This window comes from Heloderma suspectum, chromosome 1 (assembly GCF_057233095.1).
Source record: "Heloderma suspectum isolate Gila_16-S chromosome 1, 16-S_ref, whole genome shotgun sequence".
Classification (NCBI taxonomy): domain Eukaryota; kingdom Metazoa; phylum Chordata; class Lepidosauria; order Squamata; family Helodermatidae; genus Heloderma; species Heloderma suspectum.
Genome location: NC_139458.1, coordinates 220692545 through 220714738, shown reverse-complemented (window position 1 = coordinate 220714738; position 22194 = coordinate 220692545). Strand labels below are relative to the sequence as shown.

At 39.7% G+C, this 22194-nt stretch overlaps 1 protein-coding gene and 1 long non-coding RNA gene across 10 annotated transcripts in view; one reads left to right on the top strand and one right to left on the bottom strand.

The window, feature by feature from the left end:
- LOC146358775 (uncharacterized) overlaps positions 1–22194 on the bottom strand; it is a 33754-nt gene that overhangs the window by 1264 nt on the left and 10296 nt on the right. The window contains exon 2 of one of the 2 annotated variants that reach the window (XR_014785740.1): positions 1076–1251. This is a non-coding gene — a long non-coding RNA (uncharacterized LOC146358775). The remainder of the gene's footprint in view (positions 1–1075; positions 1252–22194) is intronic. The other variant, XR_014785741.1, reaches the window with a different exon arrangement.
- The window catches only part of LOC146358776 (uncharacterized), a 147545-nt gene that overhangs the window by 120465 nt on the left and 4886 nt on the right, over positions 1–22194 (top strand). For 2 of the 8 annotated variants that reach the window (XM_084819614.1, XM_084819636.1), the window contains 7 exons: positions 1143–1268; positions 3221–3391; positions 3653–3745; positions 7505–7597; positions 11647–11739; positions 12530–12671; positions 14461–18068. In XM_084819614.1, coding sequence (XP_084675740.1) covers positions 1143–1268; positions 3221–3391; positions 3653–3745; positions 7505–7597; positions 11647–11739; positions 12530–12671; positions 14461–16457 — 2715 coding nt within the window. In that variant the 3' untranslated portion in view covers positions 16458–18068. Of the gene's footprint in view, positions 1–1142; positions 1269–1562; positions 1635–3220; positions 3392–3652; positions 3746–7504; positions 7598–11646; positions 11740–12529; positions 12676–14460; positions 18069–21525; positions 21576–22194 lie in introns of those variants that run through there. The other 6 variants (XM_084819670.1, XM_084819626.1, XM_084819605.1 and 3 more) reach the window with 6 other exon arrangements.

Sequence of the window (22194 nt, the reverse complement as noted above, 5' to 3'; positions counted from 1 at the left end):
GAAGCTAGTGGTTCCTGAAGCAATCCTGGAAATGAATAGAAGCAGTTGTTACTGGACTGGGTAGCAACTGCTTCTATTGGGAGCTCTGCTGACTTGTCCTGTTCTGGAAACAAGTGTTTCTGCTTGTTTCCAGAGTTCCTTTAGAAATCACCAGCTTCCCGTTGCACTAGCGGTAGGGAGTTAGGTAATCTGACATTTCATCTATTTGTTGCTGAGCGGTGTATGCATTATATATGACACGAAAGTGAAAGAATACTGAAGAGACACAAGCATTAGAAGTGGAACAGAATGGTTTGTACCAGGAGTGGTTTGTATATCATAAAATCTGGGTTGTGGGAAGTGTGAAAACCACAGTTTCTCCATTCATGTCCCGATTTAGGAAGTTGCTTCTCAGTCAGGTGCATGAGAGAGGGCTTCTTGAGTTTGTTTCTTGTTCCGATTCCAACAAACCACATTTATTACAACAGCAGCATTGTATCTAAATCAGGTCAGAATTAAAATGAATTAATACTTGTTTTCCTTGAGACTTGATGAACACTTTTGTGAATAGTATGATTTTCATTACCGATCATATTACAAATATCTTTTACTTTTGGGGGGAAAAACACTGAACAGTATCCTGGCATTAAGCATCCCATTTATTATGGCCAGTGTCCAATACTGTGTGCACACGAGCAGGTCCCACGGTCTGAAAACAATCAGAAACAAGCTAAAACACTAGTTTCCGGAACATTGGAGGTTAGCGAAGATTGCAGAAAGGAGCTCTGCTGGTCTGTCCTGTTCCAGAAAGGAGAGTTTTGGCTCATTTCCAGGATTATTTTAGGAAGTGCTGGCTTCCTGTTGCACTCACAATGGGCACAAGAGAACGAGTGGAGGATACTGCCCTACGAATAGTTGTAGTAAGAGTCCCCATCTTCCCCATTTCATATTACACTCTTCCCTTTTCTGATGTGGTATAAGGTAATGGAATATCCTCGGGCTTTCAAAGATCTAGTCATTGTGTTCTGGCACTGATGTCCAATGGAAACAAAAATCAATTTGGATTGTTTTTATTATGGAGTTTAGTCCCATCTACCTTTTTGATGCAAGAGCACAACTGAAGATACATATTAACTATTTTGTAAACCATCACTTAATTCCAGGGAGCTCGCACCATTTCAAGTTTGTCAGCAGCTACGCTTGCCTCTCTAGGTGGAACTTCTTCTCGGCGAGGCAGCGGGGATACCTCCATCTCAGTTGATACTGAAGCATCTATTAGAGAAATTAAGGTAAGATGCTTGTTGGTGGAAGCGGATAGGGTTTGCTTATATTCCAAATGCCTGTGCCATACAGAACCAGAGTTTGAGCACGACTCTCAACAGACAATAGTCACAGAGAAGAGATCAATTATATTTTGCTAGCCTAAAATAATTAGCACAGGATATACATTTCATCATAGTAAATGATTTCTGTAAATAAGGAAGAGAAAATCTTTTTGTAATAGGTAATTTCTGTGTCCCCTCTCTATTGCTCAAGGGTTAGCCAGTGGTTTTCTTGTCACAATGTTCTGCCATTTTCTTCAGGATATCCATGAGTTAAAGGACCAGATTCAGGATGTAGAAGGAAAATACATGCAGGGATTGAAGGAAATGAAGGTACAAGTTTGCTGTAGAGTGAGCTTGTGGGATTAATCTTGGCTAAACAGCCAGAGAGAGAACAAGGGCTGAGTGGAATTTAACTGCATGTTTTCTTTTAGAGTTATGAAACTGCATACTAAACTTAAAATGTAGAATGTGTTGCATATTTTGCGATGCTTGAGAAGTTCTAATTGTTCAATTAAGTTTATAAAGCACATTAACAGATTCAGCAAATACAGCAGTCACATGTTTTTGCTTTTGCATGCTTTATACTACTACTACTTCAGAGCATATATCTAATCTCGTGAAACTATACATTTTTTAAATGTTGTACCGTTTAAAATTGGTCAGTTTCAGTAAAATATAGGACAGTCTGAACTGGAGAATATATTAAAATTAGACTGAGGCACGTATGCCACAGAATTTCAAGTGCTTAAAAAAAAAAAAAAAAGCTTTAGCATGTGCTCTGTGGGCTACAGGCATAAAACCTTTCCTTGTGGAATGCGGCTCACTTTTCCACTCTTCCCATAGTCATTAAAAGCTAAAAAACTTGCAACGTGCCCCAGAAATCTAGGTTAAAGGTATCATGTAATGCCTAAGGGTGTGAATGATAATCCAGAAGGCTCCTACTTCAAATCTCATCTGTCACAAACCCACTAGGTGACCTTCAGCAAGCTACAGCATCACCCCCTGCCTCCCGCCCCCACACACCTTTTTGTAATCTGTAAAGAAACATATTGGTCAGTCTCCTGGGACTGTTGTAAGAATTAGTAAACATGAAGTGTTTTGAACACTTGGAAAGCGCTTTTTAAAATAATTAATAAATAATGATAGAATAGTTTTTATCAAACAACTTGTTTGTCTGTCTGTCTGGCCCAGCAATCTCACTTTCCCACCGTATATCCATTAAAAATGCTGATCTGTACTCCTGTTATACTTGGTTCATTTAATATCTGAAATCTTTCTAGTATACTGAAGTCTCAATACAACTATGCTGCCTCTAAGTGGTGATGTTCTGCCCTTCATATCTTTACCCGATTGGCATGGTTAGATTTTATTTATTTATTTTATTTATTACATTTATATCCCGCCTTTTTTCCTCCAAGGAACTCAAGGCGGTGTAATTATGTAAGTGTGCCACAGCCCTCCTCAGTTTTGTTTCCACAGTTAAATGTGAAATTGTCCAGAAAAAAATCTTAATGCAAGGACACATTTAATGCAGAGATGCCCGTCGCTCCTCTACAACATTCCCTATTTGACACTACTATTGTACCGCCAACAAATAGTAACCTAGAAATGGCACATCTGGCAATAGGCTTCGCTTCCTAAGGTTGCCAGTGAAATGTTATGTGGTTAAAAGTCATCTTGAAATTACTAAAACAGCTCTGGTTACAATAGGTAAAAAGCTGGACTTTTTTTTTTAATAAACAAAAACCTAAATGGGAATCATGACATCTCATGGGTTCTTAGCTTTAGGCATTTCCAAGACTGCTCTTTAGATCTAGTTCAAAGAGTCTTTCAGCATAGGCTGAAATGTTTTACAGCATTTGGACCTGGTTGGTAAACTGAAAATACTTAATCTTTGAATTATTTCTTGTCTTTAGGACTCGCTAGCTGAAGTTGAGGAAAAATACAAGAAGGCTATGGTGTCAAATGCTCAATTGGATAACGAGAAAACCAATTTCATGTATCAAGTAGACACCCTAAAGGATGCATTGTTGGAACTGGAAGAACAGCTTGCAGAATCCAAGAGGCAATATGAAGAGAAAAACAAAGTAAGTAGCAGCAAGTGAGAAGTCTTGCGTGGTGTTCTCATCGGTGTTATGGGAGCAAAGTGAGACACTTTCTGAACCCTATTGATATATAGAGCTAACATTCCCCATGCTGGTTCCAGATTTTTGAGGTCTTAGACAAGTTTCAAAAGATGACTAAATGGGAACATCTGGAATGTTTAGAGGGAATAATGTAACATCCTTTGCAAAATTAATTTGATTTGTATAAATCCACAAGCTAACTGTAAAATCCTTACTTTGCAGGATTTCGAGAGGGAGAAACATGCTCACACTATATTGCAGTTTCAGTTCATGGAAGTCAAAGAGGCCTTGAAGCAAAGAGAAGAACTGCTTGCAGTAAGTTAATTCTTAGTAGTAAGGAAATAACAAGCTTTCATCAATACGTTGAATGTTGACTGATAGAACACAGAGAATCATCTTTCTAGCTTCAGATTTTCCACAAAAAACTAAATTCTTCAGGAATTAATTAAAATGAGTAGCACCTAAGCCTGCTGGAGCAATAGAAGCAAGAACATTTCAGTATACCGTTATAGGCTAAATTCTCATTTGATGCCATCAAAACAAAACACAAAGGGTAGTATCCAAAAGGGGCTGTGCATGCGCAGACAGCCCTCCTGGGCCCCAGTCCACACGCAGCTGCAATACAGCGCTTCTGGGGACAAGTTTCCATGCAAGCAAAAATGCTGGTTTCTGGAGGGGCATAACTTGCCCCTTCCAGAAACCAGCATTTTCGCTCTTGTGGGGGCTTGCCACCAGAAGCATTATATCACAGCCACACACACCTGGTGCCTATTGGATATTACCCAAGCTATGTACAAGTTATAAGCAGTATTGTAGTGGCAAATTCAGAAGTGCAGGGTCCCTTCATGATAGTCACAGCCACGCCCCCTTCTAAGATTACACAACCTTGTAAGATATGCAACCTTCAACTGGGATCCAAAAACAGTGCAGCTGAGAGTAAGGCAATGGTATTTCAACTGGACGCCTGAGGAAAAAAATGCAGGGGTGTTAAAATCTTTTTCACTCACTCAAACACAAACATTTTAGGTTTACAAAATATGATACTCTGTGGAAGCTTCACCCTCTCAACTCAGCCCTCCAGGACAGATCCCTTCTCATTTAAACAGCCCCCTTGCACACTCCCTTAGTGCCCCAACATTACCCATTAGCCTTTCCTAAGCTCCTTCATTATATCTCTCACCAGCACACTAAAGGGAACCATGAAAGACATATAGCGATAACTGAAACAGTAATCCCATAGTTTGGTCAATTTTGCATAATTTCTACTGGATGTGGGGAAGCTGGATTTACTGTGGAAGAGTTTTGTAATGACAATATTAACTGCCTTGCTAGCAAGTTATATTCAGCTGCTCCACAGACAAAAGATCTTTTCATAAGATTCTTCGGGGAGAGATTCATCTGATCTCTTTGAGTTGAATCTGTGATGGGCATCAGTTTCCATAAAATATAGTAGAGTCAGGTTATGTGTTTCATGTGGTACAATACATTTCATTTCTGAACATTTGGAGCTCATAGGACTGAGACTGCTGCATTTCATTAACCACAAAACATCAGCATTGAAGCTCATAGACAAACTTTTTAAAGCACATCCATGTGGAAACATTACATGTGGAATGTAATGTCCCATTTCCTACATGTATCTGTGAACAAAATCATAGATTTATGATGTGTACTATGTAGGTATAAAACTGTACAAATTATTAATCTCCATTGCAAAATTTCCACATGCATGTGCCCACACGATCCCATTAAGAGATCCAGTCATGAGCTTTGAGTATTACTTTGGAAATGGCACCTCATGAACACACAAGAAATTCAGCTTCGTCTCCTCAGGGCCATTTTCATCTTATTTCATAGGTTCCAAAACCAACTGCTGGTATTAAAAAGAGGTGACAACTGAGCTCTGGTACTAATTAAGCCTCATTAGTAGACAGTGCAGAAAAAATGGATGCCACCTGCACTCCCTGTAGTTGAGAAAAAGGGACATGATGTATATTATTGGTGAATAAACAGTTTAAAGGGGTGGCAAAGACCGTTATTAGGCTTTAATCCCTGCTATAAGGAATTTTAATATAGGTGACTGGAAGCTGAGGGAGTGAATGGGGTAGTGGGAAATATTTGAGGGAACGGCTACCCCACTATCCTGTGAGGTCAGCTCTGCAATAATTAACTTTAGGGGGAAGGTGAGAAGGTAATTCATGCAAGGAGCAGTAAGGGGTAGTGGGCGCTTCCCCCCGCCCCCACTCACAATATTTCCCACTACCCATTCACTTCCTCAGTGTTCAGTCACCTGCATTAATATTCCATATAGGAGGGGTTAAAGCTTTGCTCTTAGGTTGCTCCCCCAAACTTGTTTTTTCTTCCTGACATCACCTCATGCCTCCAGAGAACATCTGTACAAAACCATTTTTAAGGGAGGGAGGGCCTGCTCTTCTGCCAATAAAACGTTTTCCCCTTCATTTTGGGATTTATTTGAGAGCCTAGCTTTGAAGGACCAGCATTATCCCCTGTTATGCGTGAGGGTCAGCCTCGGACATCTCTGTCACAGGCAGAGTGCCGCTTCTAGCAGGGAGAGAAGGAGGTCTGAGGGAAAGGAGGCAGATATTCTGACAGGCGATAAGACTTCTCTGAGCATTTCCTGCCCAACACGCACGAAGCCCTGAGGTGAGGAACTACCTCAGGTCCAGGACAGGGCTCGTTGGCACCAAAAAATAAAAGCGCCCCTTACCTGCTGCACAGGCATTTCTTCTCCCTTCCATGGCGCAGCAGTGGCCCTGAAAGCCTGGCGAGGTGAAGAGCAAAAGGCAGCACTGCACAGCATGAAGAGCGAGGCCCTCCTGGCAGGGCTGCTCAGCAGCAAGAAGGGAGGGAGGGAAGAAGGGAGAGCTGGCAGCACAAGTTGCCTCCTGGTCCCATCGCTGAGAGGGCACTGAGCACTCGGTGGCAGGGAAGGGGAGGAGACTGCTGGAAGAGCCCAGCCCACAGTGGTACGCTGGGAGTGGGAGGGACCCGGCTGGGACCTGGCTCTAAAAAAGTTCCGGGTCTTTGTCCCGGCGCAACCTGCCACCACTGCACCCCTGGTAATAAGTAGAGCTCTTGTTTTTATTTTTGACATTTACATGGTGTTTCAGTTTTTAAAATATTTTAAATTACTGCTGGAGACACACAACACTTGGAGGGAACTTGTACTCAAGTGTCAGTGGGTTCTGAATTAAAACCCTATCAACTAAACTGCAGAAACATGATCCCTAGTGCCTAAAGAGAGCTGGTTCTCCTCCACTGCTTGGAATGCTGGAGGTGACTACTGCAATCTGGGACAGAAATGGGAAAAGGAAGCCCTTTCCCCACTCCTAGGATGAAAAACATGGGTGGAGGAATAAGGAATGGAAATAGGCGACAACTACTTTTATCTACCTGATCCTTTTGCAGGTGAAATGGGACAGCAAGAAGAGAATGCTTGTAATGGTTATGGAAAGGGAATGATCCGTTTGCTCTTCCAATCAGATGTTAGCACAATTGTTCCTTCAGTTTGAGAAACTGTAACAGCTCTGATTTCTTCCATCTACATTGTTTTTAAAGGTCAAGGAAGTGGATTGCTCTACTCATATGATCAAAGTAGGGCAGCGGTGACCAACATTTCTGGCATGTGTGCCACATATCAGGTCCTAAGAATGATGCGGTGCTTCTCATCAAATGTTAACACTTTTGATGAGTGCTGTCTGGAGTACATATACTAACCTGTCCCCCACCTCTCAGTGCCTTGGGGATGGTTTTGCCCCTGTGGAATAAGTAGCAGCAAAGTCCTGGAAAGAGAACTGACCTATAGGCCCTCCTGCTCTTATCCAAACTACAGGTTGGCCATTCTGTTCTCTGCTGTAAGGTAACACAGCCGGGGTTGTATTTTATCTCAAGAGGGCAAGTTAGAACCATGAAAATTGTGTAAACAGATAGGTTTCTTTGTCTTAGTTCATGTATTTTTTTATTTAATTATTCTTTGTAAATGTTGCAACCCTGAGTTTTTCTGATTAACTGTCTTGTCTGCTTTCTGTCTTCTTGTTTCCTCCTGCATCTCAGGAAATCCGACAGCTACAACAGAAACAAGAGGGCTATGTCAGGGAAATGTCTGATCTTCAGGAGACAATAGATTGGAAAGAAAAAAAGATAGGGGTAGGATTCACAACCATATAAAAAAATTGCTCAGAATACCAGCGCTCTCTTCTTAATTAGATAATGTTATGAGTGCAGTCATCTCAGTTAATGACACAGGTTAGGATTTTAAAAGTTTCTTGTACCTTCTGAAGTGCTTCTGCATGCTGGATCTCCCATTCTGACTACAGATCCATGTGCTGCTTTGGAACTGTTCTGGAGGGTTTTCAACTTTTCTCAAGTGGCTTTAATCCAAAAATAAACTCTGTAACATTCTTAACCATGCCTAAATAGAGAATTAAAAGTCCTCACAGTGTGACAAAATGTGCACACATACTCCTTTGTGTGAATGGGAAAAACCACGTACGCTTATAAAACTCAGTACTAGCTACCAAGGCAATCTTGGTGATGAAGAGGCCAGAAGCACTACAGTTGAAATAGTACACAAACTGAACAGATTTCAGCAAATGTATATAATTTGCTTCTTTTGTCCATAAAATACAGGGGAAGGTCTATGGCTCAGTAGCAGAGTACGTGCTTTGCACGCAGAAAGTCCCAGGTTCAATCTCCAGCATCTTTTTTCCGGTATCTCCAGCCTTTGCCTGCCTGAAATGCTGGAGAGCTGCTGCCAATCAGTGTTGACAATACTGGACTAGATGAACCAATAGCCGGACTCAGTATAAGACAGCTTCCTATGTTTCCAGATATGTTTTAGTGATGGTGGTTTGGAATTCCTGGGGGAAACAAGGGAAATTTTAAAGACAGAGAAGAAAGAAAATATGATAAATTTTATCATATTTAATGAAAAAGCCTCATACTGATCCCTGCTTCTGTACTTTCTAAAGATATATCTGCATCAACTGTGTGTTGTCAGAGGATGTATCCCACTCCCAAGACATTAGCGAATAGCTAATGCTGATTTTTGTACAACATCCCAGGGAATTTATTTGAGTAGGGCTTTGCTTCTGGCTTTCTTCCCAGGAACCAAAGAAACTCATTTAAACAGTGGGTAACTTTCCCACTATTTCCCTCATTTTGGCCCAGTTTGGATGATCATATTTCAGTTTAATAAGCTGAGATGTGAACAAGATTTCCCCACACAAGCAGCCCCTTCACTACCTACTCTGTGGCCTGAGCAGTCAAATCAGAAAGCAGCTAACTATAGGTTCCTGTTTCATTTTATTTATTTATTTATTTCATTTCTATACTGCCCAATAACCGAAGCTCTCTGCGAAACTATGTTTTCTAGCTTTGGAACAAACCAGGATGAAACAGGAAACTATTTGAGGCTTCCTGGTTCATTGCTTACACGGCAAAGAGAGGAATGAAAGGCTGTGCACCTGGACCAAAGACTTGTATCTCAGCTTATGAAGCCAAGATATGATAATCCAAACATGGCCAATGTTTGGACACCATGATGTCTATTTTGATCACTACAGCCTATTGCCCTGTCTCTTCATGAGTAATTTTGACGGCAAGTGGCCTCAGCAGTGTGCCACGTTAAGTAATGACTTGCCACCCCTACTAGCAGATAAACCTGCTTGTGAGTAACCACATCATTGTGCCACTTCAAAAATAATCATTCTGTCCCCATTTTGCTATTTTTTTAACCTGAATGTGTATACAGTTGCCCATTCATCCATGTAGTGGTGGTGGTTTTATTTTAAACTTCGACTTTCATTTAATAGTCGTTTCAAACCAAACAACATTCTAAGAAATGTATCCATCAATTATTTGATTTAATTAAAAGGTTTTTATACTGCTGTTCATAGAATTTCATAGCAGTTCAGAAAACAATACAGTAACATCCAATAAAACTAACAAAACAATCTCAATAAACAGCAGTGTTTATCAGCATAACAAACTGAACAACAGTATCACAAATCAAATGTCAAAACCTGCACTTTAAATTGAGCTCAAAAGTGAATTCACAGCCAGTGCAGCTGCTTTATAACAGAAGAAATATGAGAAAACAATTCCACACCTGTCAACAGGCAGGCCACTGCATTCTGTACTAGCTAAGGCTTCTATACTGTTTTCAAAGACAACACTACATAGTCCATTCTGGAAGTCACCAAAGCATACATGAGTGGCCAATCTTTTATCTTCCCATAGCAGGAGAAGCTGATAAACAATACTCGAGGCCATGGCTGCTACCTGGAAATCTAGGAGCAATGCTGGGTCCAACAGTATCCTCACACTATGAACTTGGTCCTTACAGAGGACTGAGCAATCCACTCTGCTGAGTCTCTCACTCTCATTAACTGTGTTTTATGTGGACTGAGTTTATTCACCCTCATCCAGTCCACCACTGATTACACCAAGTCTTGAAAAGCATGAGGGACAAAACTAAATCCTGAAGAATCCCACAGGACTGTTCCCATGGGCAGGAACAAGAACCCCCTGCACCATCTCCAGTAACCTATCCTCCAGGAAGGAACAGAATCACCACAATGTGGTGCCCCCAAGCCTCTATCCCAAAAGGCAGTCCAGAAGGATACCACAGTTGATGATACCAAAACCTGCAGAGAGGTCCAGGAGAACAAGCAGAATCACATTTCCCATCTCTGCTGGTAGACGTTGTTGACCAGGGCAATTTCAGGTTTGAAACCAGACTGAAAAGGATCTGGATTATCAATCTGATTCAAAACCATCTGGAGTTGGCCAGCTATGACTCTCTGAAGCATCTTACTCAGAAATGGCAGATCAGAAACCAGCCAATAATTGCTCAGCTTGGTAGCATTCTATAATGGTTTTTAAAGAGGGCTCAAATTACTTCTTCAAGGTGTTCAGAAGAAAACATTTAGAGAAAGATGCATTATCAATCTTACTGTGCTGGCCAGAGTCTCATGAACTGGCTATCACTAAGCAATATAAGCAAGAGTCAAGAAAACCAAGTTGTGGAACACATTTTCTCAAATACTTTCTCTGCATCCTCAGGTGAAGTCATCTAAGCAACTACTATAGAGAGGCACTAAGGGGACTTCCATAGACTCTGAAATTGGACCATACTATGTCAGTTAGCTTTCAGCAGAAAATGCCAGAATAGTTTCTCTGTACAGAAATGCAGCTAGAAATTTACCCCTTAAAAAAAAAAAAAGATTCTAGAAGCTGTGCACTATTCCTTATTAGAGCTTACCTTGCATGTTCCTTAGTACAATGGGAGACCTGCACATTTAAACCTCTTGATCATTATGGTTTCAGTGCAGTACTAAACATATTTTAATACTCAAAATATTACATTTTATTTTCAGCAATGTTGTGGTAGAGTAAAACATAGCTGCTAAATGGACCGTGGGAGGCTTTAAGATTATAGTAAAAAAAAGCATTAGGTCACCATTACAATTCTGTATGGTGCTGTTAATCAAGGAGAAACTAACTGCAGGACACGGAATAATGGGCTCAAGTTACAGGAAGCCAGATTCCGGCTGAACATCAGGAAAAACTTCCTGACTGTCCGAGCAATACGACAATGGAACCAATTCCCTAGGGAGGTAGTGGGCTCTCCCACACTGGAGGCATTCAAGATGAGGCTGGACAGCCATCTGTCAGGGATGCTCTGACTTGGATTCCTGCATTGAGCAGGGGGTTGGACTCGATGGCCTTGTAGGCCCCTTCTAACCCTACTATTCTATGATTCTATAACCATAAAACCATAACCATAAAAAAGGAAAACCAGGAAAGCTGGGACAGAACCATATTTGTTGTGATAGGGTAGTGATGTGGAGCATTTGTGAAACCAAGCTTTGTAAGGTCCAAGCTCAGCTTAACAAGCTTTTGTTAACACAAGCTGTTACATGCCTCTGTGGTATGTACATTTTAGGTACTGCTTAGGCTATTTAAACATGGCATATTTATGCAAATGGTATTTACTAAGATCTGTAAAGGAGGCTTTCATAACACTCACAGATCCTAAAATAAAATTCTTTACTCTTCTTGCATGCAAATTCCATTATTCTCTGCATAACTGAAACCTGCTTATTCTTATTGCTAATTCTCCTTTATTTTTTCCTCACTCCTTTCCTCTTCTTATTGTCTCTTTATCTTCCACTTGTTCCTTGAAAACTCAGGCTTTAGAGAGGCAGAAAGAGTTCTTTGATTCCATAAGAAGTGAGCGAGATGATCTTAGAGAGGAGGTGATTGTGCTGAAAGAACAATTGAAGGTATGCAGAAACAACAAAAGAAACAGTGTAAAAAGAATCAAGTAATCATTTATTTCTGTGTGCCAGAGAAAAAGCTAGCTACAGCTTCAAGGTGGTGGTCAACTAATTGTTGAAGTGGTGGCAGAGTAGGCACATCTTTATTTTTTATTTAGTTTTATCCTTTCACTGTATTGTTCTATCAAATCCATACAGCTAAATTTGATAACTAGTAAGGATTATCATTGCATAAAAGCATGTACTTAAACATTTCCTATGTGACAGAAGACATAGGCTGTGTCACCTCTGTAAACCAAAGCCATACTGTGAACCATTTTCCCTTATGCCAGCACAATCTATTAGGAATATCACCTGCTTCAGACCATATTAAAACAAATAAGTGTTGCAAAACAGCACACATAGTGAGCTGGGTTCAAGGTTATCATGGAAGTTAGTGTGGTTAGTTGCTGGAGTGTCGCATTTGGAAACAAGTCCAAATCCTTGTTTGGCTATAAAATTCACTCTAGATAGCTTTGGTCAAGTCAGCCAAACCTCACCTCACGGCATTTCTGAGAAGATGAAATCCTGCTCTGAATTAATTCCTTGGAGAAAGAGCAAGGATTAAAAAGAAAGGAATTAAAATTTTTGCAGAGATCAAGTCATCTGTTCAGCCAATCTGTTAATCTAATACCATATAGCCTCCTTTATCAAGATGTTTGTTCTGTGTACCAAATATCTGATTTGCGTCTTTGTAAACACATTTCATGTTCGAGTACTGTAATGTTATAATGTTACCTTATTATTTCATTCACAGCAACATGGAATAATCCCCAACTCAGAAGTAGCTACCAATGGAGAAACCTGTAGTGGTCTTGATAATGATGGACTATCAAGTTGTTCCAAGATTGTTCCAGGGACAAGTCATGCCCCTAAGGTAGCTGGGGATGGTACACTAGGTAAGTGTTTGCATTCCACTAAGATTTTTTATACCTTCCTTTGCTTGAAAACTTTTATAATCTGAACAATTTACTAATCACCAGCATGCTGCTCATACAATCACTTCTGTGCTTTTATTTTATTTTTTTTGCTAAATGCCAATTATCACTTCAAGCATATTACATTGAGGGGCGGGGGTTCTTTGCCTATAACAGGGAATGTTAAGAGTAATTCCTTTTATTCCCCAAGTCCAGGGAAACAAATGATTTAAAGACATCTTAGCTGTGTAACAGAGCATGCATACGTTTTATCTAGACACGTGCAATCATAAATGTCCTGAACAGCTCTGAAGTTATTCTGGTCCCCAGCAACACATGGGGAAAGCATGAAAAGAAGATCAGGAGCACTTGAAACTTTGTAAGATTAAGGTAGTAATATAGAATTATTACTTTCATTTGTGCTGACGTATATGTCCGAACTAGGGATGGGCAGATTCCCTACCTGTCGTTCCGGCTGGGAATCCGCCCTTGGGGGGAGGTGATCCGTCATCCCCCAACCCCGGAATCCTGGCCAGCTGGCTCCGCTCGATTCCGCAGAGCCGCCAGCTGGCTCCAAAGCACCAGCAATACGGCTGCCATTGCCATATCGCTGGCTGAGGGTGTCCAGTGCGCCATTTGCGGCTGTAAAGGTCTTAGTTTAAGGTAAATATTTGTGTAGCCTATTGTGTGAAAAAGCAGGGACGCAAATGGCGTCCACTATGCCATTTGCGGCTGTAAAGGTCTTAGTTTAAGCTAAATGCAGCCATTTATAGCTGCATTTACCTTAATCTAAGACCTTTATGGCTGCAAATGGCATACTAGACACCATTTGCGTCTGGAGACAGTCCCCTCAGCCAGTGATACAGCAGTGGCAGCTGTATCACTGGCGCTCCAGAGCCAGCCGGTGGCTCTGCAGGATCATCACAAGCAGGATATGGCCGAAGAGGATTCCAGAGGGAGGCGGAGGTAAGTGCTCCGTTCCGCCATGGACTCTGGGGGGCCGGATTCTTTAGAATCCGGCCTCATTGTGGTCTGTGGTGGAAGTCTCCACCATCCCTAGTCAGAACAAACGATTGTACTTTTTAGTACTATAATGGCACATTTGAAATGGCCACATTTTGACTTCTAATACTTTGACTACTAATACTCAGTAAAACACAAGTTTGGCTCAAAAAATATTTATAGCTACCAAGCAAGTCAGAATGGCGAAGTAAAATATTAAATGTACAAAGCCTTTTATTATTTACCCTTATAAAGAAAATGGAAGCATTAAATTTGCATCATTGCAATCATACAGTTGTGAACACAATAGGGGCCAAATAATTGCTGTCAAAGTATGGCTTGAGTTCTCTTTATAAAGTGCAAAATAATTCCTCCCCCCCCTTTTCATAATCCTGAACTAGTATATTTTTGTCCAAAGTGCATTCCATTAAAATTGATTCAACAATGTTCATTTAGATATATTTAGAATGTCAGTTGAGGGCGGTAGTTAAAATATAGTATTAAACTAAGTCTTTTAATTTGTGAAACTTTGCGCCTTAAATGACGTCTACAAATGCAGTATAGTTGATATTAGGGCTGGAGATGCATTTTGCTGATCAGACAACTTACTAATTCAATCGCTGCTTTGCCTGCACATAATTGGCAAAAGCTGATCTTTCTTAACCAGTTCTTTTGATTCATTCTCTCTTCTGGGTTTTAAGTGGGGAGGTAAGTGTTAAACTAGTCTCCCTACAATGTGGTCCCTTCAACTTTCTTAATGATCTTTTAGGCAGAGCCAATGAAGTGGAGATGAAAAATGAGATTTTGGAGAATGTGGGGAAAAGAGAAATCTTGCAGAATACTGAGCATGAGGAACACACAGAGGAGACTAAGGAGCAGGAAATTGTACAGGAATGTTCGGAGATAAAGTCGTTGCATGCTGATGAAAATGCGGAGGCAGAAAAAATCAATGAAGGCAAAGTTGCATCAACATTGATATTAAATAGTGGACTTGAGGAACCAGATAAAAGTCATTCAGAGCATGTTCCAGGAGTTGTTTATTCCCTTGAAAACAGTGGTGCAGTTGAATTTAGAAGTGAAGGGGGGTCACTTAGTGACGCGACAGAAGTGAAAGAGTCTGATGGAAATGTTGTAAATATAGTTGGTAATCAAAATAAAACAATAGGTCCAGGTATTGAAGCTAATCAAGAAATAAACACAGGTATAGAAATACTTCCCCAACAGCAAAATAAAGAAAAGCAAACAGATATTGTAGTTGATGAGGCAGAAGGGAATAATAATGAAGTATTTGAGGAAGCTTTGGATTTTGTGAGTAAGAGCCACATGACAACTACCAGTCAGTCAGAATCATCCGAATTGATGTCAAGTGTTTACGCTAATGTTGATCAAAACAAAATGGTTGAGAGTGATTTGGATAGACAGCTAGATGAAGGAGTTATTACCATAACTGACGAAGTTGAGTGGGGTAAAAATGAGGCTGGTGGAATTAATCAAGAGAATGAGACAGAAAATGTAGTCCAGCAGCAGGAGAACAAATTAGTAGCTTCTGCAGTAGAACTACCAGGAACACCATGTACTAGGGAACAAAAACAAGTTGTAATTGAAGAAATCCAGGCCCTATCTTCAAAACCTGTATTTGTTGAAGAGGAACAAAATGAGCAAGAGATGGAAGCAAGAGAAGATAGTTCTGAAGAGGGTCCCGCTAAAGTGACTGATCAGAGAGCAGCTTTGCTCACAGCCCTGGATGCATGTTTAGATTCTGAGAAGTATGAGCAAAATGCCATGAAACAGCTACTTACTGTTGAAACTGTGGAAGACAATTTAAGCCACAGTCAACACCAGATTCATGAGGAAAGGAATGTAGACCTAGAAGATGATTCAGGGGAAAGCAAATCAGAATTCATAGATGACAGCAAAGCTGTGGCAGATACACCAACCATATATGAAGAAGTTACTGATGAAAGTCACAAAGAAGATTACAATACGACACAAGTTAATGACTGGCCTACAGAAAAACCGAGTGTAGACAAACAAGATGAAACTATTCAGGAATCAGCTGTAACTGCAAGTACAATAACCGAGGACGTCGAAGAAGTACGTAAAGGGAATGAAGAGGACAAGAATCACAGAAAGGCCGAGGAGAAGGTTCTTGAAGTTTTGACAAGTACTGAGGAAGCTGCTTGTCTCATGTCACAGAAGGCTGAATTCAGTGATCAAGACAGAGAATCTGACAGTGAAGAAGAAGTTGTGGAAGAATATCATGAAGCATTTGATTTTGATGAGTCATCTTCTGGAGAACTTAAAACTACTGAAAGGGGTAATAATCAGGCTAATGAATTGGATGGGATTAGAGAAAGTAGAGAGCAGACTGTAAGCAAAGAGGTCTATGAAAAAGAATGTAAAGATAAAGAAATACTTGCTGATGAAGATAAAAAGGAGAAAACCCAGCAAACCTCAGCCGATGAAGTGGTAGATGAGGCCATGTTGACTGAAAGTGAAAATATTCCGCAGCAGAAAGGAAAGGAATTTGAAGAAGCTAAACATTTGCAAACTGATCCTTCTGTTTCCTGTTCTTCAAAGGCACTGTGTGAAATATTGGAAGACACAAAAACAAACATATTAGATGAAATTAATTCAACACAAATTGCTGAATACACAGCAGAGCAGTTGGCAAAACTAGAGAGTTCTGTGGATAAAGGCCAAGAGGAAGCCCTGGTGGGTAGGAAAGGTAAAGGTAAATCTCGGGAAGATTGTGTTCTATCATAACCTCAGGTCATTGTTGCATGTTACACACCAGCCATCTGATAAGTTGCAGAGCAAAAAGGCATGCATGCGTGTACACACACACACACACACACACACACACAGAGTCAAAGAGAAAATTGTCTTAACTTCTGGTTCATTTGAAAAGAAGAGTTCCACAATGGATCTAGTTTCACACTCTAAATCAGGGATAGGCAATCTGGTGCCCTCCAGATGTTTTGGACTACAACTTCCACAATCCCTTCCATTGGCCATATTGGCTGGGGCTGATAGGAGTTGTAGTCCCAAACATCTGGAGGTTATGAGGTTGCCTATCCCTGTTCTAAATATATTTATACAACTCATTATCTGTATCAATAATGGATGTATATGAAGGTTTTCTTACCTCTCGGTTTTCATTACTGTTTTAATTATACTAATACCTAATGAAGTGCTTCCACCAAGTGTATAATATGGTATTTGATCTTTTCAGTATTTTAATGAAAGCTAAGATTTGAAAATGGTTAAGATCACCTTTATGATACATACTACCTAACAACTGTCAGAAACATATTTGTTTCAAGTCGTTATAAAGCGCTGTAGCTTCAGGATCCCTTTAAAATGCTGGTAATTTGCTGGAGAGTGATAAAATTGCACTTTGAATACATTTCATGTTGACACATTCCAAATTAAGGTCACTTCTATTGCCAAAAGATAGAGAGATAGATTGATCTCTTAAAGCTAGATCAATAGAGGCATTTTGCATAATGTAGAATTAATGAACAGAACTTGTAAGTAAAGAACTGTTGGTTCACTAATAGGAATAGATATACACCTCAGCCATTTCATACCAAATCACTGGGTTGGATCTAGAGCAAGTTAGTTGCACTTCAATTCCACTGAAATCAGCGGAACGTAACCATGACAAACTTTTCATACTGATTTCAATATGTGATTGACTTGCTCTGGATCCAACTATGTTGAACATGATCTTTATATGCGTGTGTGTATTTTTAAAGAACTTTTCAGTTCACATTGTGCTTAACCTTTCTATCAAGTAATATTTACTGCGAATTATAACAAATTTGTTTTCTTAAGAGTATATATTATATGTTCTTTCCACCCCGCCTCCCAAGCAATTTTCTTAACATCTAGAACATTTACCCCTTCCTCTCTGCTGGAATATAGGCAAATTTGAATGTCTCTATGAATGCCTTAATCGTTATTTAAAACTACAAAATCACCAGTAATGGCAACTGCTCTTTTAACTGCTCTACTTAATTTGCTGCCTTTAAAAAACAACAACCAATGTATAAATTGATTTGAGTGGCTAAAATATAGATGTTCCTCATATTAGCATGCCAGTTCTAAATGTGTACTAACTAGGAGTTTTTTATTGCATAAAGAAACATTTTAAATGTTGTTTTAGGCTATTAAAATAAAGGGAAGATGCAAACACTGAACATTTGTAGCGCTATAGTAGTATAACAAATAATAAATGTATTCCTTGTATGCAAGTAATAAAGGACAAAAGAAATTATGTCACTTTGAGTTGTATATAGTAAAAATTTTATATTGTAATATGTATCTCACTGTTTGTAAAGCTGCTTACAATTAAACTGATACTACTCCTAATATTTTATACAAATTTATTTAAACATTTATCTATCTGGTATCTCCTGCTTTTATATGTCCTGTTGTTGTTTTCTTAGATGTGGCAGTTCTTCACAAAAGCCAAGTATCTGTTCTGCGCCAGCAGTATAGACTTTAAAATCAGTAACTTCAAACTTACATAAATAGATACTTTCTCTGAGAAAAGGATTCATGAGCAGTAAAGTCATGAAACAGTATTTGAAAACCTGGTGGACATGATACACAGGTTTGAATGCCTAGGAGGATTTCAAGCATCAGTTTGCAAAAAGGACAGATTGAACGTTGGTACCCTCACTTCCAGACATATGGTATCTTTTCCTTCCTTGAACATCAGCAAAGTTTCTCATTCTTCTTGCCTTTGGTCTTGGTGCCTGTATTGAGAATATGCCTGAATTCTAAGGAAAGTGGTGACTTTAAATGCAGCAGGCAAGCTCTTGGACTGATTGCATAAGCTGGGGCAAATTCCCATTATCGACAAGTCTTCTAGGAATGTAACTGTTACCCTCACCCTTTCATAGAGTATCCATATAATGGATAGAGTTCCATATAATGGAAGAAATGCATTCTTCATTTGATGCTTGAGTACTGATTCCACTCATGGATGTGGAATTAATGGTAGTAGGTGTATATATACTGCTGACAAACTAGCAATATATGTGTAAAATTGGTTATAATGTATTTTGTACGTCAGATATGTAGCTTTTCTATGAGATAAGCTAGATATAGCTAGTTTTGATCAAACATCTTGGTCGGTAGTGATGACTGCTTGGGTACCAGACAAAGCCAGAGTTATTTAGCTTTGATATGGACAAATGAATCTGGAGCTCTAGTCATTCATTACAAAACTAGAGATGATTCATGTTGTTGATGGAATTGCAACTTTCATATGAGGGTTCTCTTTGGGGTGCCAGTGGGTGGCAAGCTAAGTGGTAAGTTTATCCCTTGATAACTCCCATTTCAGTGGTAACTGCCATTTCAACTAATCATATATGAATTAACTCTTAAAGATTTGCTTATTAGTAGCATAATTAACTCTTAAAGATTTGCTTATTAGTAGTATGTAAGGAATAGGTTAGTGACATACTGTTCATCCTTACTGCTGCTCTGAGATAATTTCCTTTAAAATAACCAGCCTATATCTTGATTTATGACTCATCCATATTTTGAAAGAAGAATATGTTGGTTAAGGGAGAGAAGAGAACAGGAAGGAACTGCTAGGAAAAAGGATAGTAGTATTTCCACTGCTATAGCAAATGAGAGAATACCGTCCAGTTGCTTTCCTTTAATTTGTTTACCTTGGATATGCCATACCCAAGTGGAGTGATAATGAGCTAACCTATCTTGCACTGGATCTTAGGTTTGATTGCTATTTTTTTCCTAAAATGTACAAAAATAGTTCTGCCCTCTGTATACCCTCAACGTAATTCCCGAGAAATCCTGATGTTACCACATACTTAAATAATCTGTGGGGTTTTTTTAATGTTTCTTTTAAAAGGTGGTTATTATACAACAGACTTTTAATACCCAGACATTTTGGAGCAAGTGAATAAACTGATATTCCCCAATTTAGTTCTCATTGGCTTTACCATGATATGACTAGGTCAGAAAAGCAGTTCCAAAGCCTAAAGAAATGATTGTCTAACTATCACTAAAGTTACCTCACTCTCTCTTTTTTTTGCAAGGGGCTTAGAGCTGTTTTCATTTTTTATGGAAGTTGCCATTTGGTTACAGCTTCCTAAATTTGGTTACAGCTTCCTAAATTATGTTGAACTGTTTAATCATTTCCTGTTCTACACACAGTAAATTTCATATTTGGAAACTTCACAAACCATATGTAAGCTTTATTTTTATACTCAAGGCCTACTAATGTCATGGTTGTCCTCAATAACCGATAGGGGAAATCCTTCAAAATTTGTAACATAGAAAAGATACATGGAGTGAAACACAGCTATACAGACTCATTGGCAGAGTTCGGACGAACAGCGGGGGAAACAACGAAGCTTCGGTTGTTTCCCCCACCATCGTGCAACCGAGATTAACCTAATTACTTGTGTCGTGGGTTACCATGTTGTCCGAACCCAATGTACGGCTTGGGCATAGTTTATTTTCACCCACCCTACAACCCACGCCTTGCAGGATGGGTTGTAGAGTGGGTGAAAATGAACTATGCACCAGGTTTGGACGATACAGCAACTGCGATGCAGTGTGGGTAATTAGGGTTAACCCAGTTGCACAACCAGCAGGGGAAGAAATGATGCTGCGTTGTTTCCCCTGCTGATTGTCCAAACGCAGCCAATAGGTCTGTTAGAATGAGATTCGCTGGGTTGTAATGGACACCACTGGCAGAATAGGGTTTCCCGTCCCACCCTGCACACCCTCAAATCTGCTCCAGCGAGTTAGGAGACACTTTGTAGCAAACTGTAGGGGGGGTGTGAGTAGAGGGTAGAGGAAGGGAATTCCTGTTGTGCAAATGGAAGTCTGCTTACCCAACATTGATTGTTGACCCTTGTCGTTGCATTCCCTCTGTCGTAAGCATGATGATTGGTTTCTGGGAAAATGTGTAGGAAGATCTGCACATCTAGTAGCACTTCTTTCTGAACATCCCCATGCAATATCCCTTAAGTATTTTGAAAAATAACTTGCAGTTGTGCAATGGAAGAGCAAAGTACCTGGGCATGAGTCAGCTAGTGGTTGGGGTAAATAAAGAGAAACGGGGAAAACTCCTATGGATGTCCATAAAGCGCTTTGTGAGACCATTGCCAGAGTTTATATTAGTAGATGCATTCAATTCAAACACAGGAAACTTAATGATCATTGGATTACTTCATAATTACCTTCTAGAATCTGTGACTTCATTTCATATAGGGGAATAAAATGCATGCTTGTTTTAGAATTCTAGACATTTAAGAATTGGTTTGTTTTCAAGTTCAAGAATGCACTAGAAAATTGGGGTGAGAGTTTTCCTGCATTGAAAAATTCACCTTGAAACATTTCTCAATCTGGAAGAAATGCCACCCTATACAACTTAATATCAGATGACAAAATTATAAAGAATAGTAGAGTTTTTAAGATGTGTGCTAATTGTAATAGTGTGTTGATCTTTTTGTAATGCTGTTAAACTGTAAAGATTTGTGAGATTTTTGTATTCCAGTGTTTGACCCTAGAATTCTTGCATGCTACAGTAGAAGATTAGCCGCTTTGCATGCAGCTGGTGCTTCTACTGAAGTGACAGGCATGCTTTGTGAGGCTGGCATAACCTCCCTTGGCTGAAACCCCTTCCCAGTCCTGTTTGTGACCTCATTTACTGTGGTACGTGCATAACTACATTTATCATCAGTTCCACTAACCGTCATTCTTTTTAAAAATTAAATACTTTCCTTGACATCTTTCACTTAACAATATCAACACAGAGTGCTTCATCTCTCTTTTTTTCTTGTAGACGTTAGATTGAAAAAACTTGTTGATGAACGAGAATCTTTACTTGAACAGGTAATCAGAAATTTACTACTTGCTCTGTATTAGTCTTTTTGGGGCTTGCCAGTTAATTCTCCACAAATTAGAGCTGATTTAGAAGGTCATGTTTATCACATGATGATTTTATCTATATGGAATGGCTTCACAGTGTCAAACTTCAAGACTGTAGGCAACTTCAGAGATTTCTGCACTTCAGTGTGATGGAGTGTTAATGTCATGTCATATACATCAAGTGTACACACACTTTGTTGTCATGCAAGCAGATATTGGAAAGGATTGGGCCCCCTTTAAAGGGACAGACCCTGAAAAATACATGTGCAGATCTGATGCAGTGCTCGAGTATTCCATATCGTCAGACTCGAGTACAAAAATATATGTTTGAAGCAGCCCTCTTGGCAATTACCAAGTGCAGTTTTTCTTTCCACTGTATTCTCTAAACGTAGCATAGTAGTATAGGCCTGTTCTGAGGTGGGGTGGGGTGGGGTGGGCAGGTATAGTGGCATGCCTTGAGCTGTGTTCCTTCTCATCCTTAGCATCTTGAACAATGCAGTCCATCCACCAAACTGTTAAGTTAAAAAAATGTGCTATGCATTCATAATACCATAATCTGTAGTTAGCATAATAATTCAGCTTC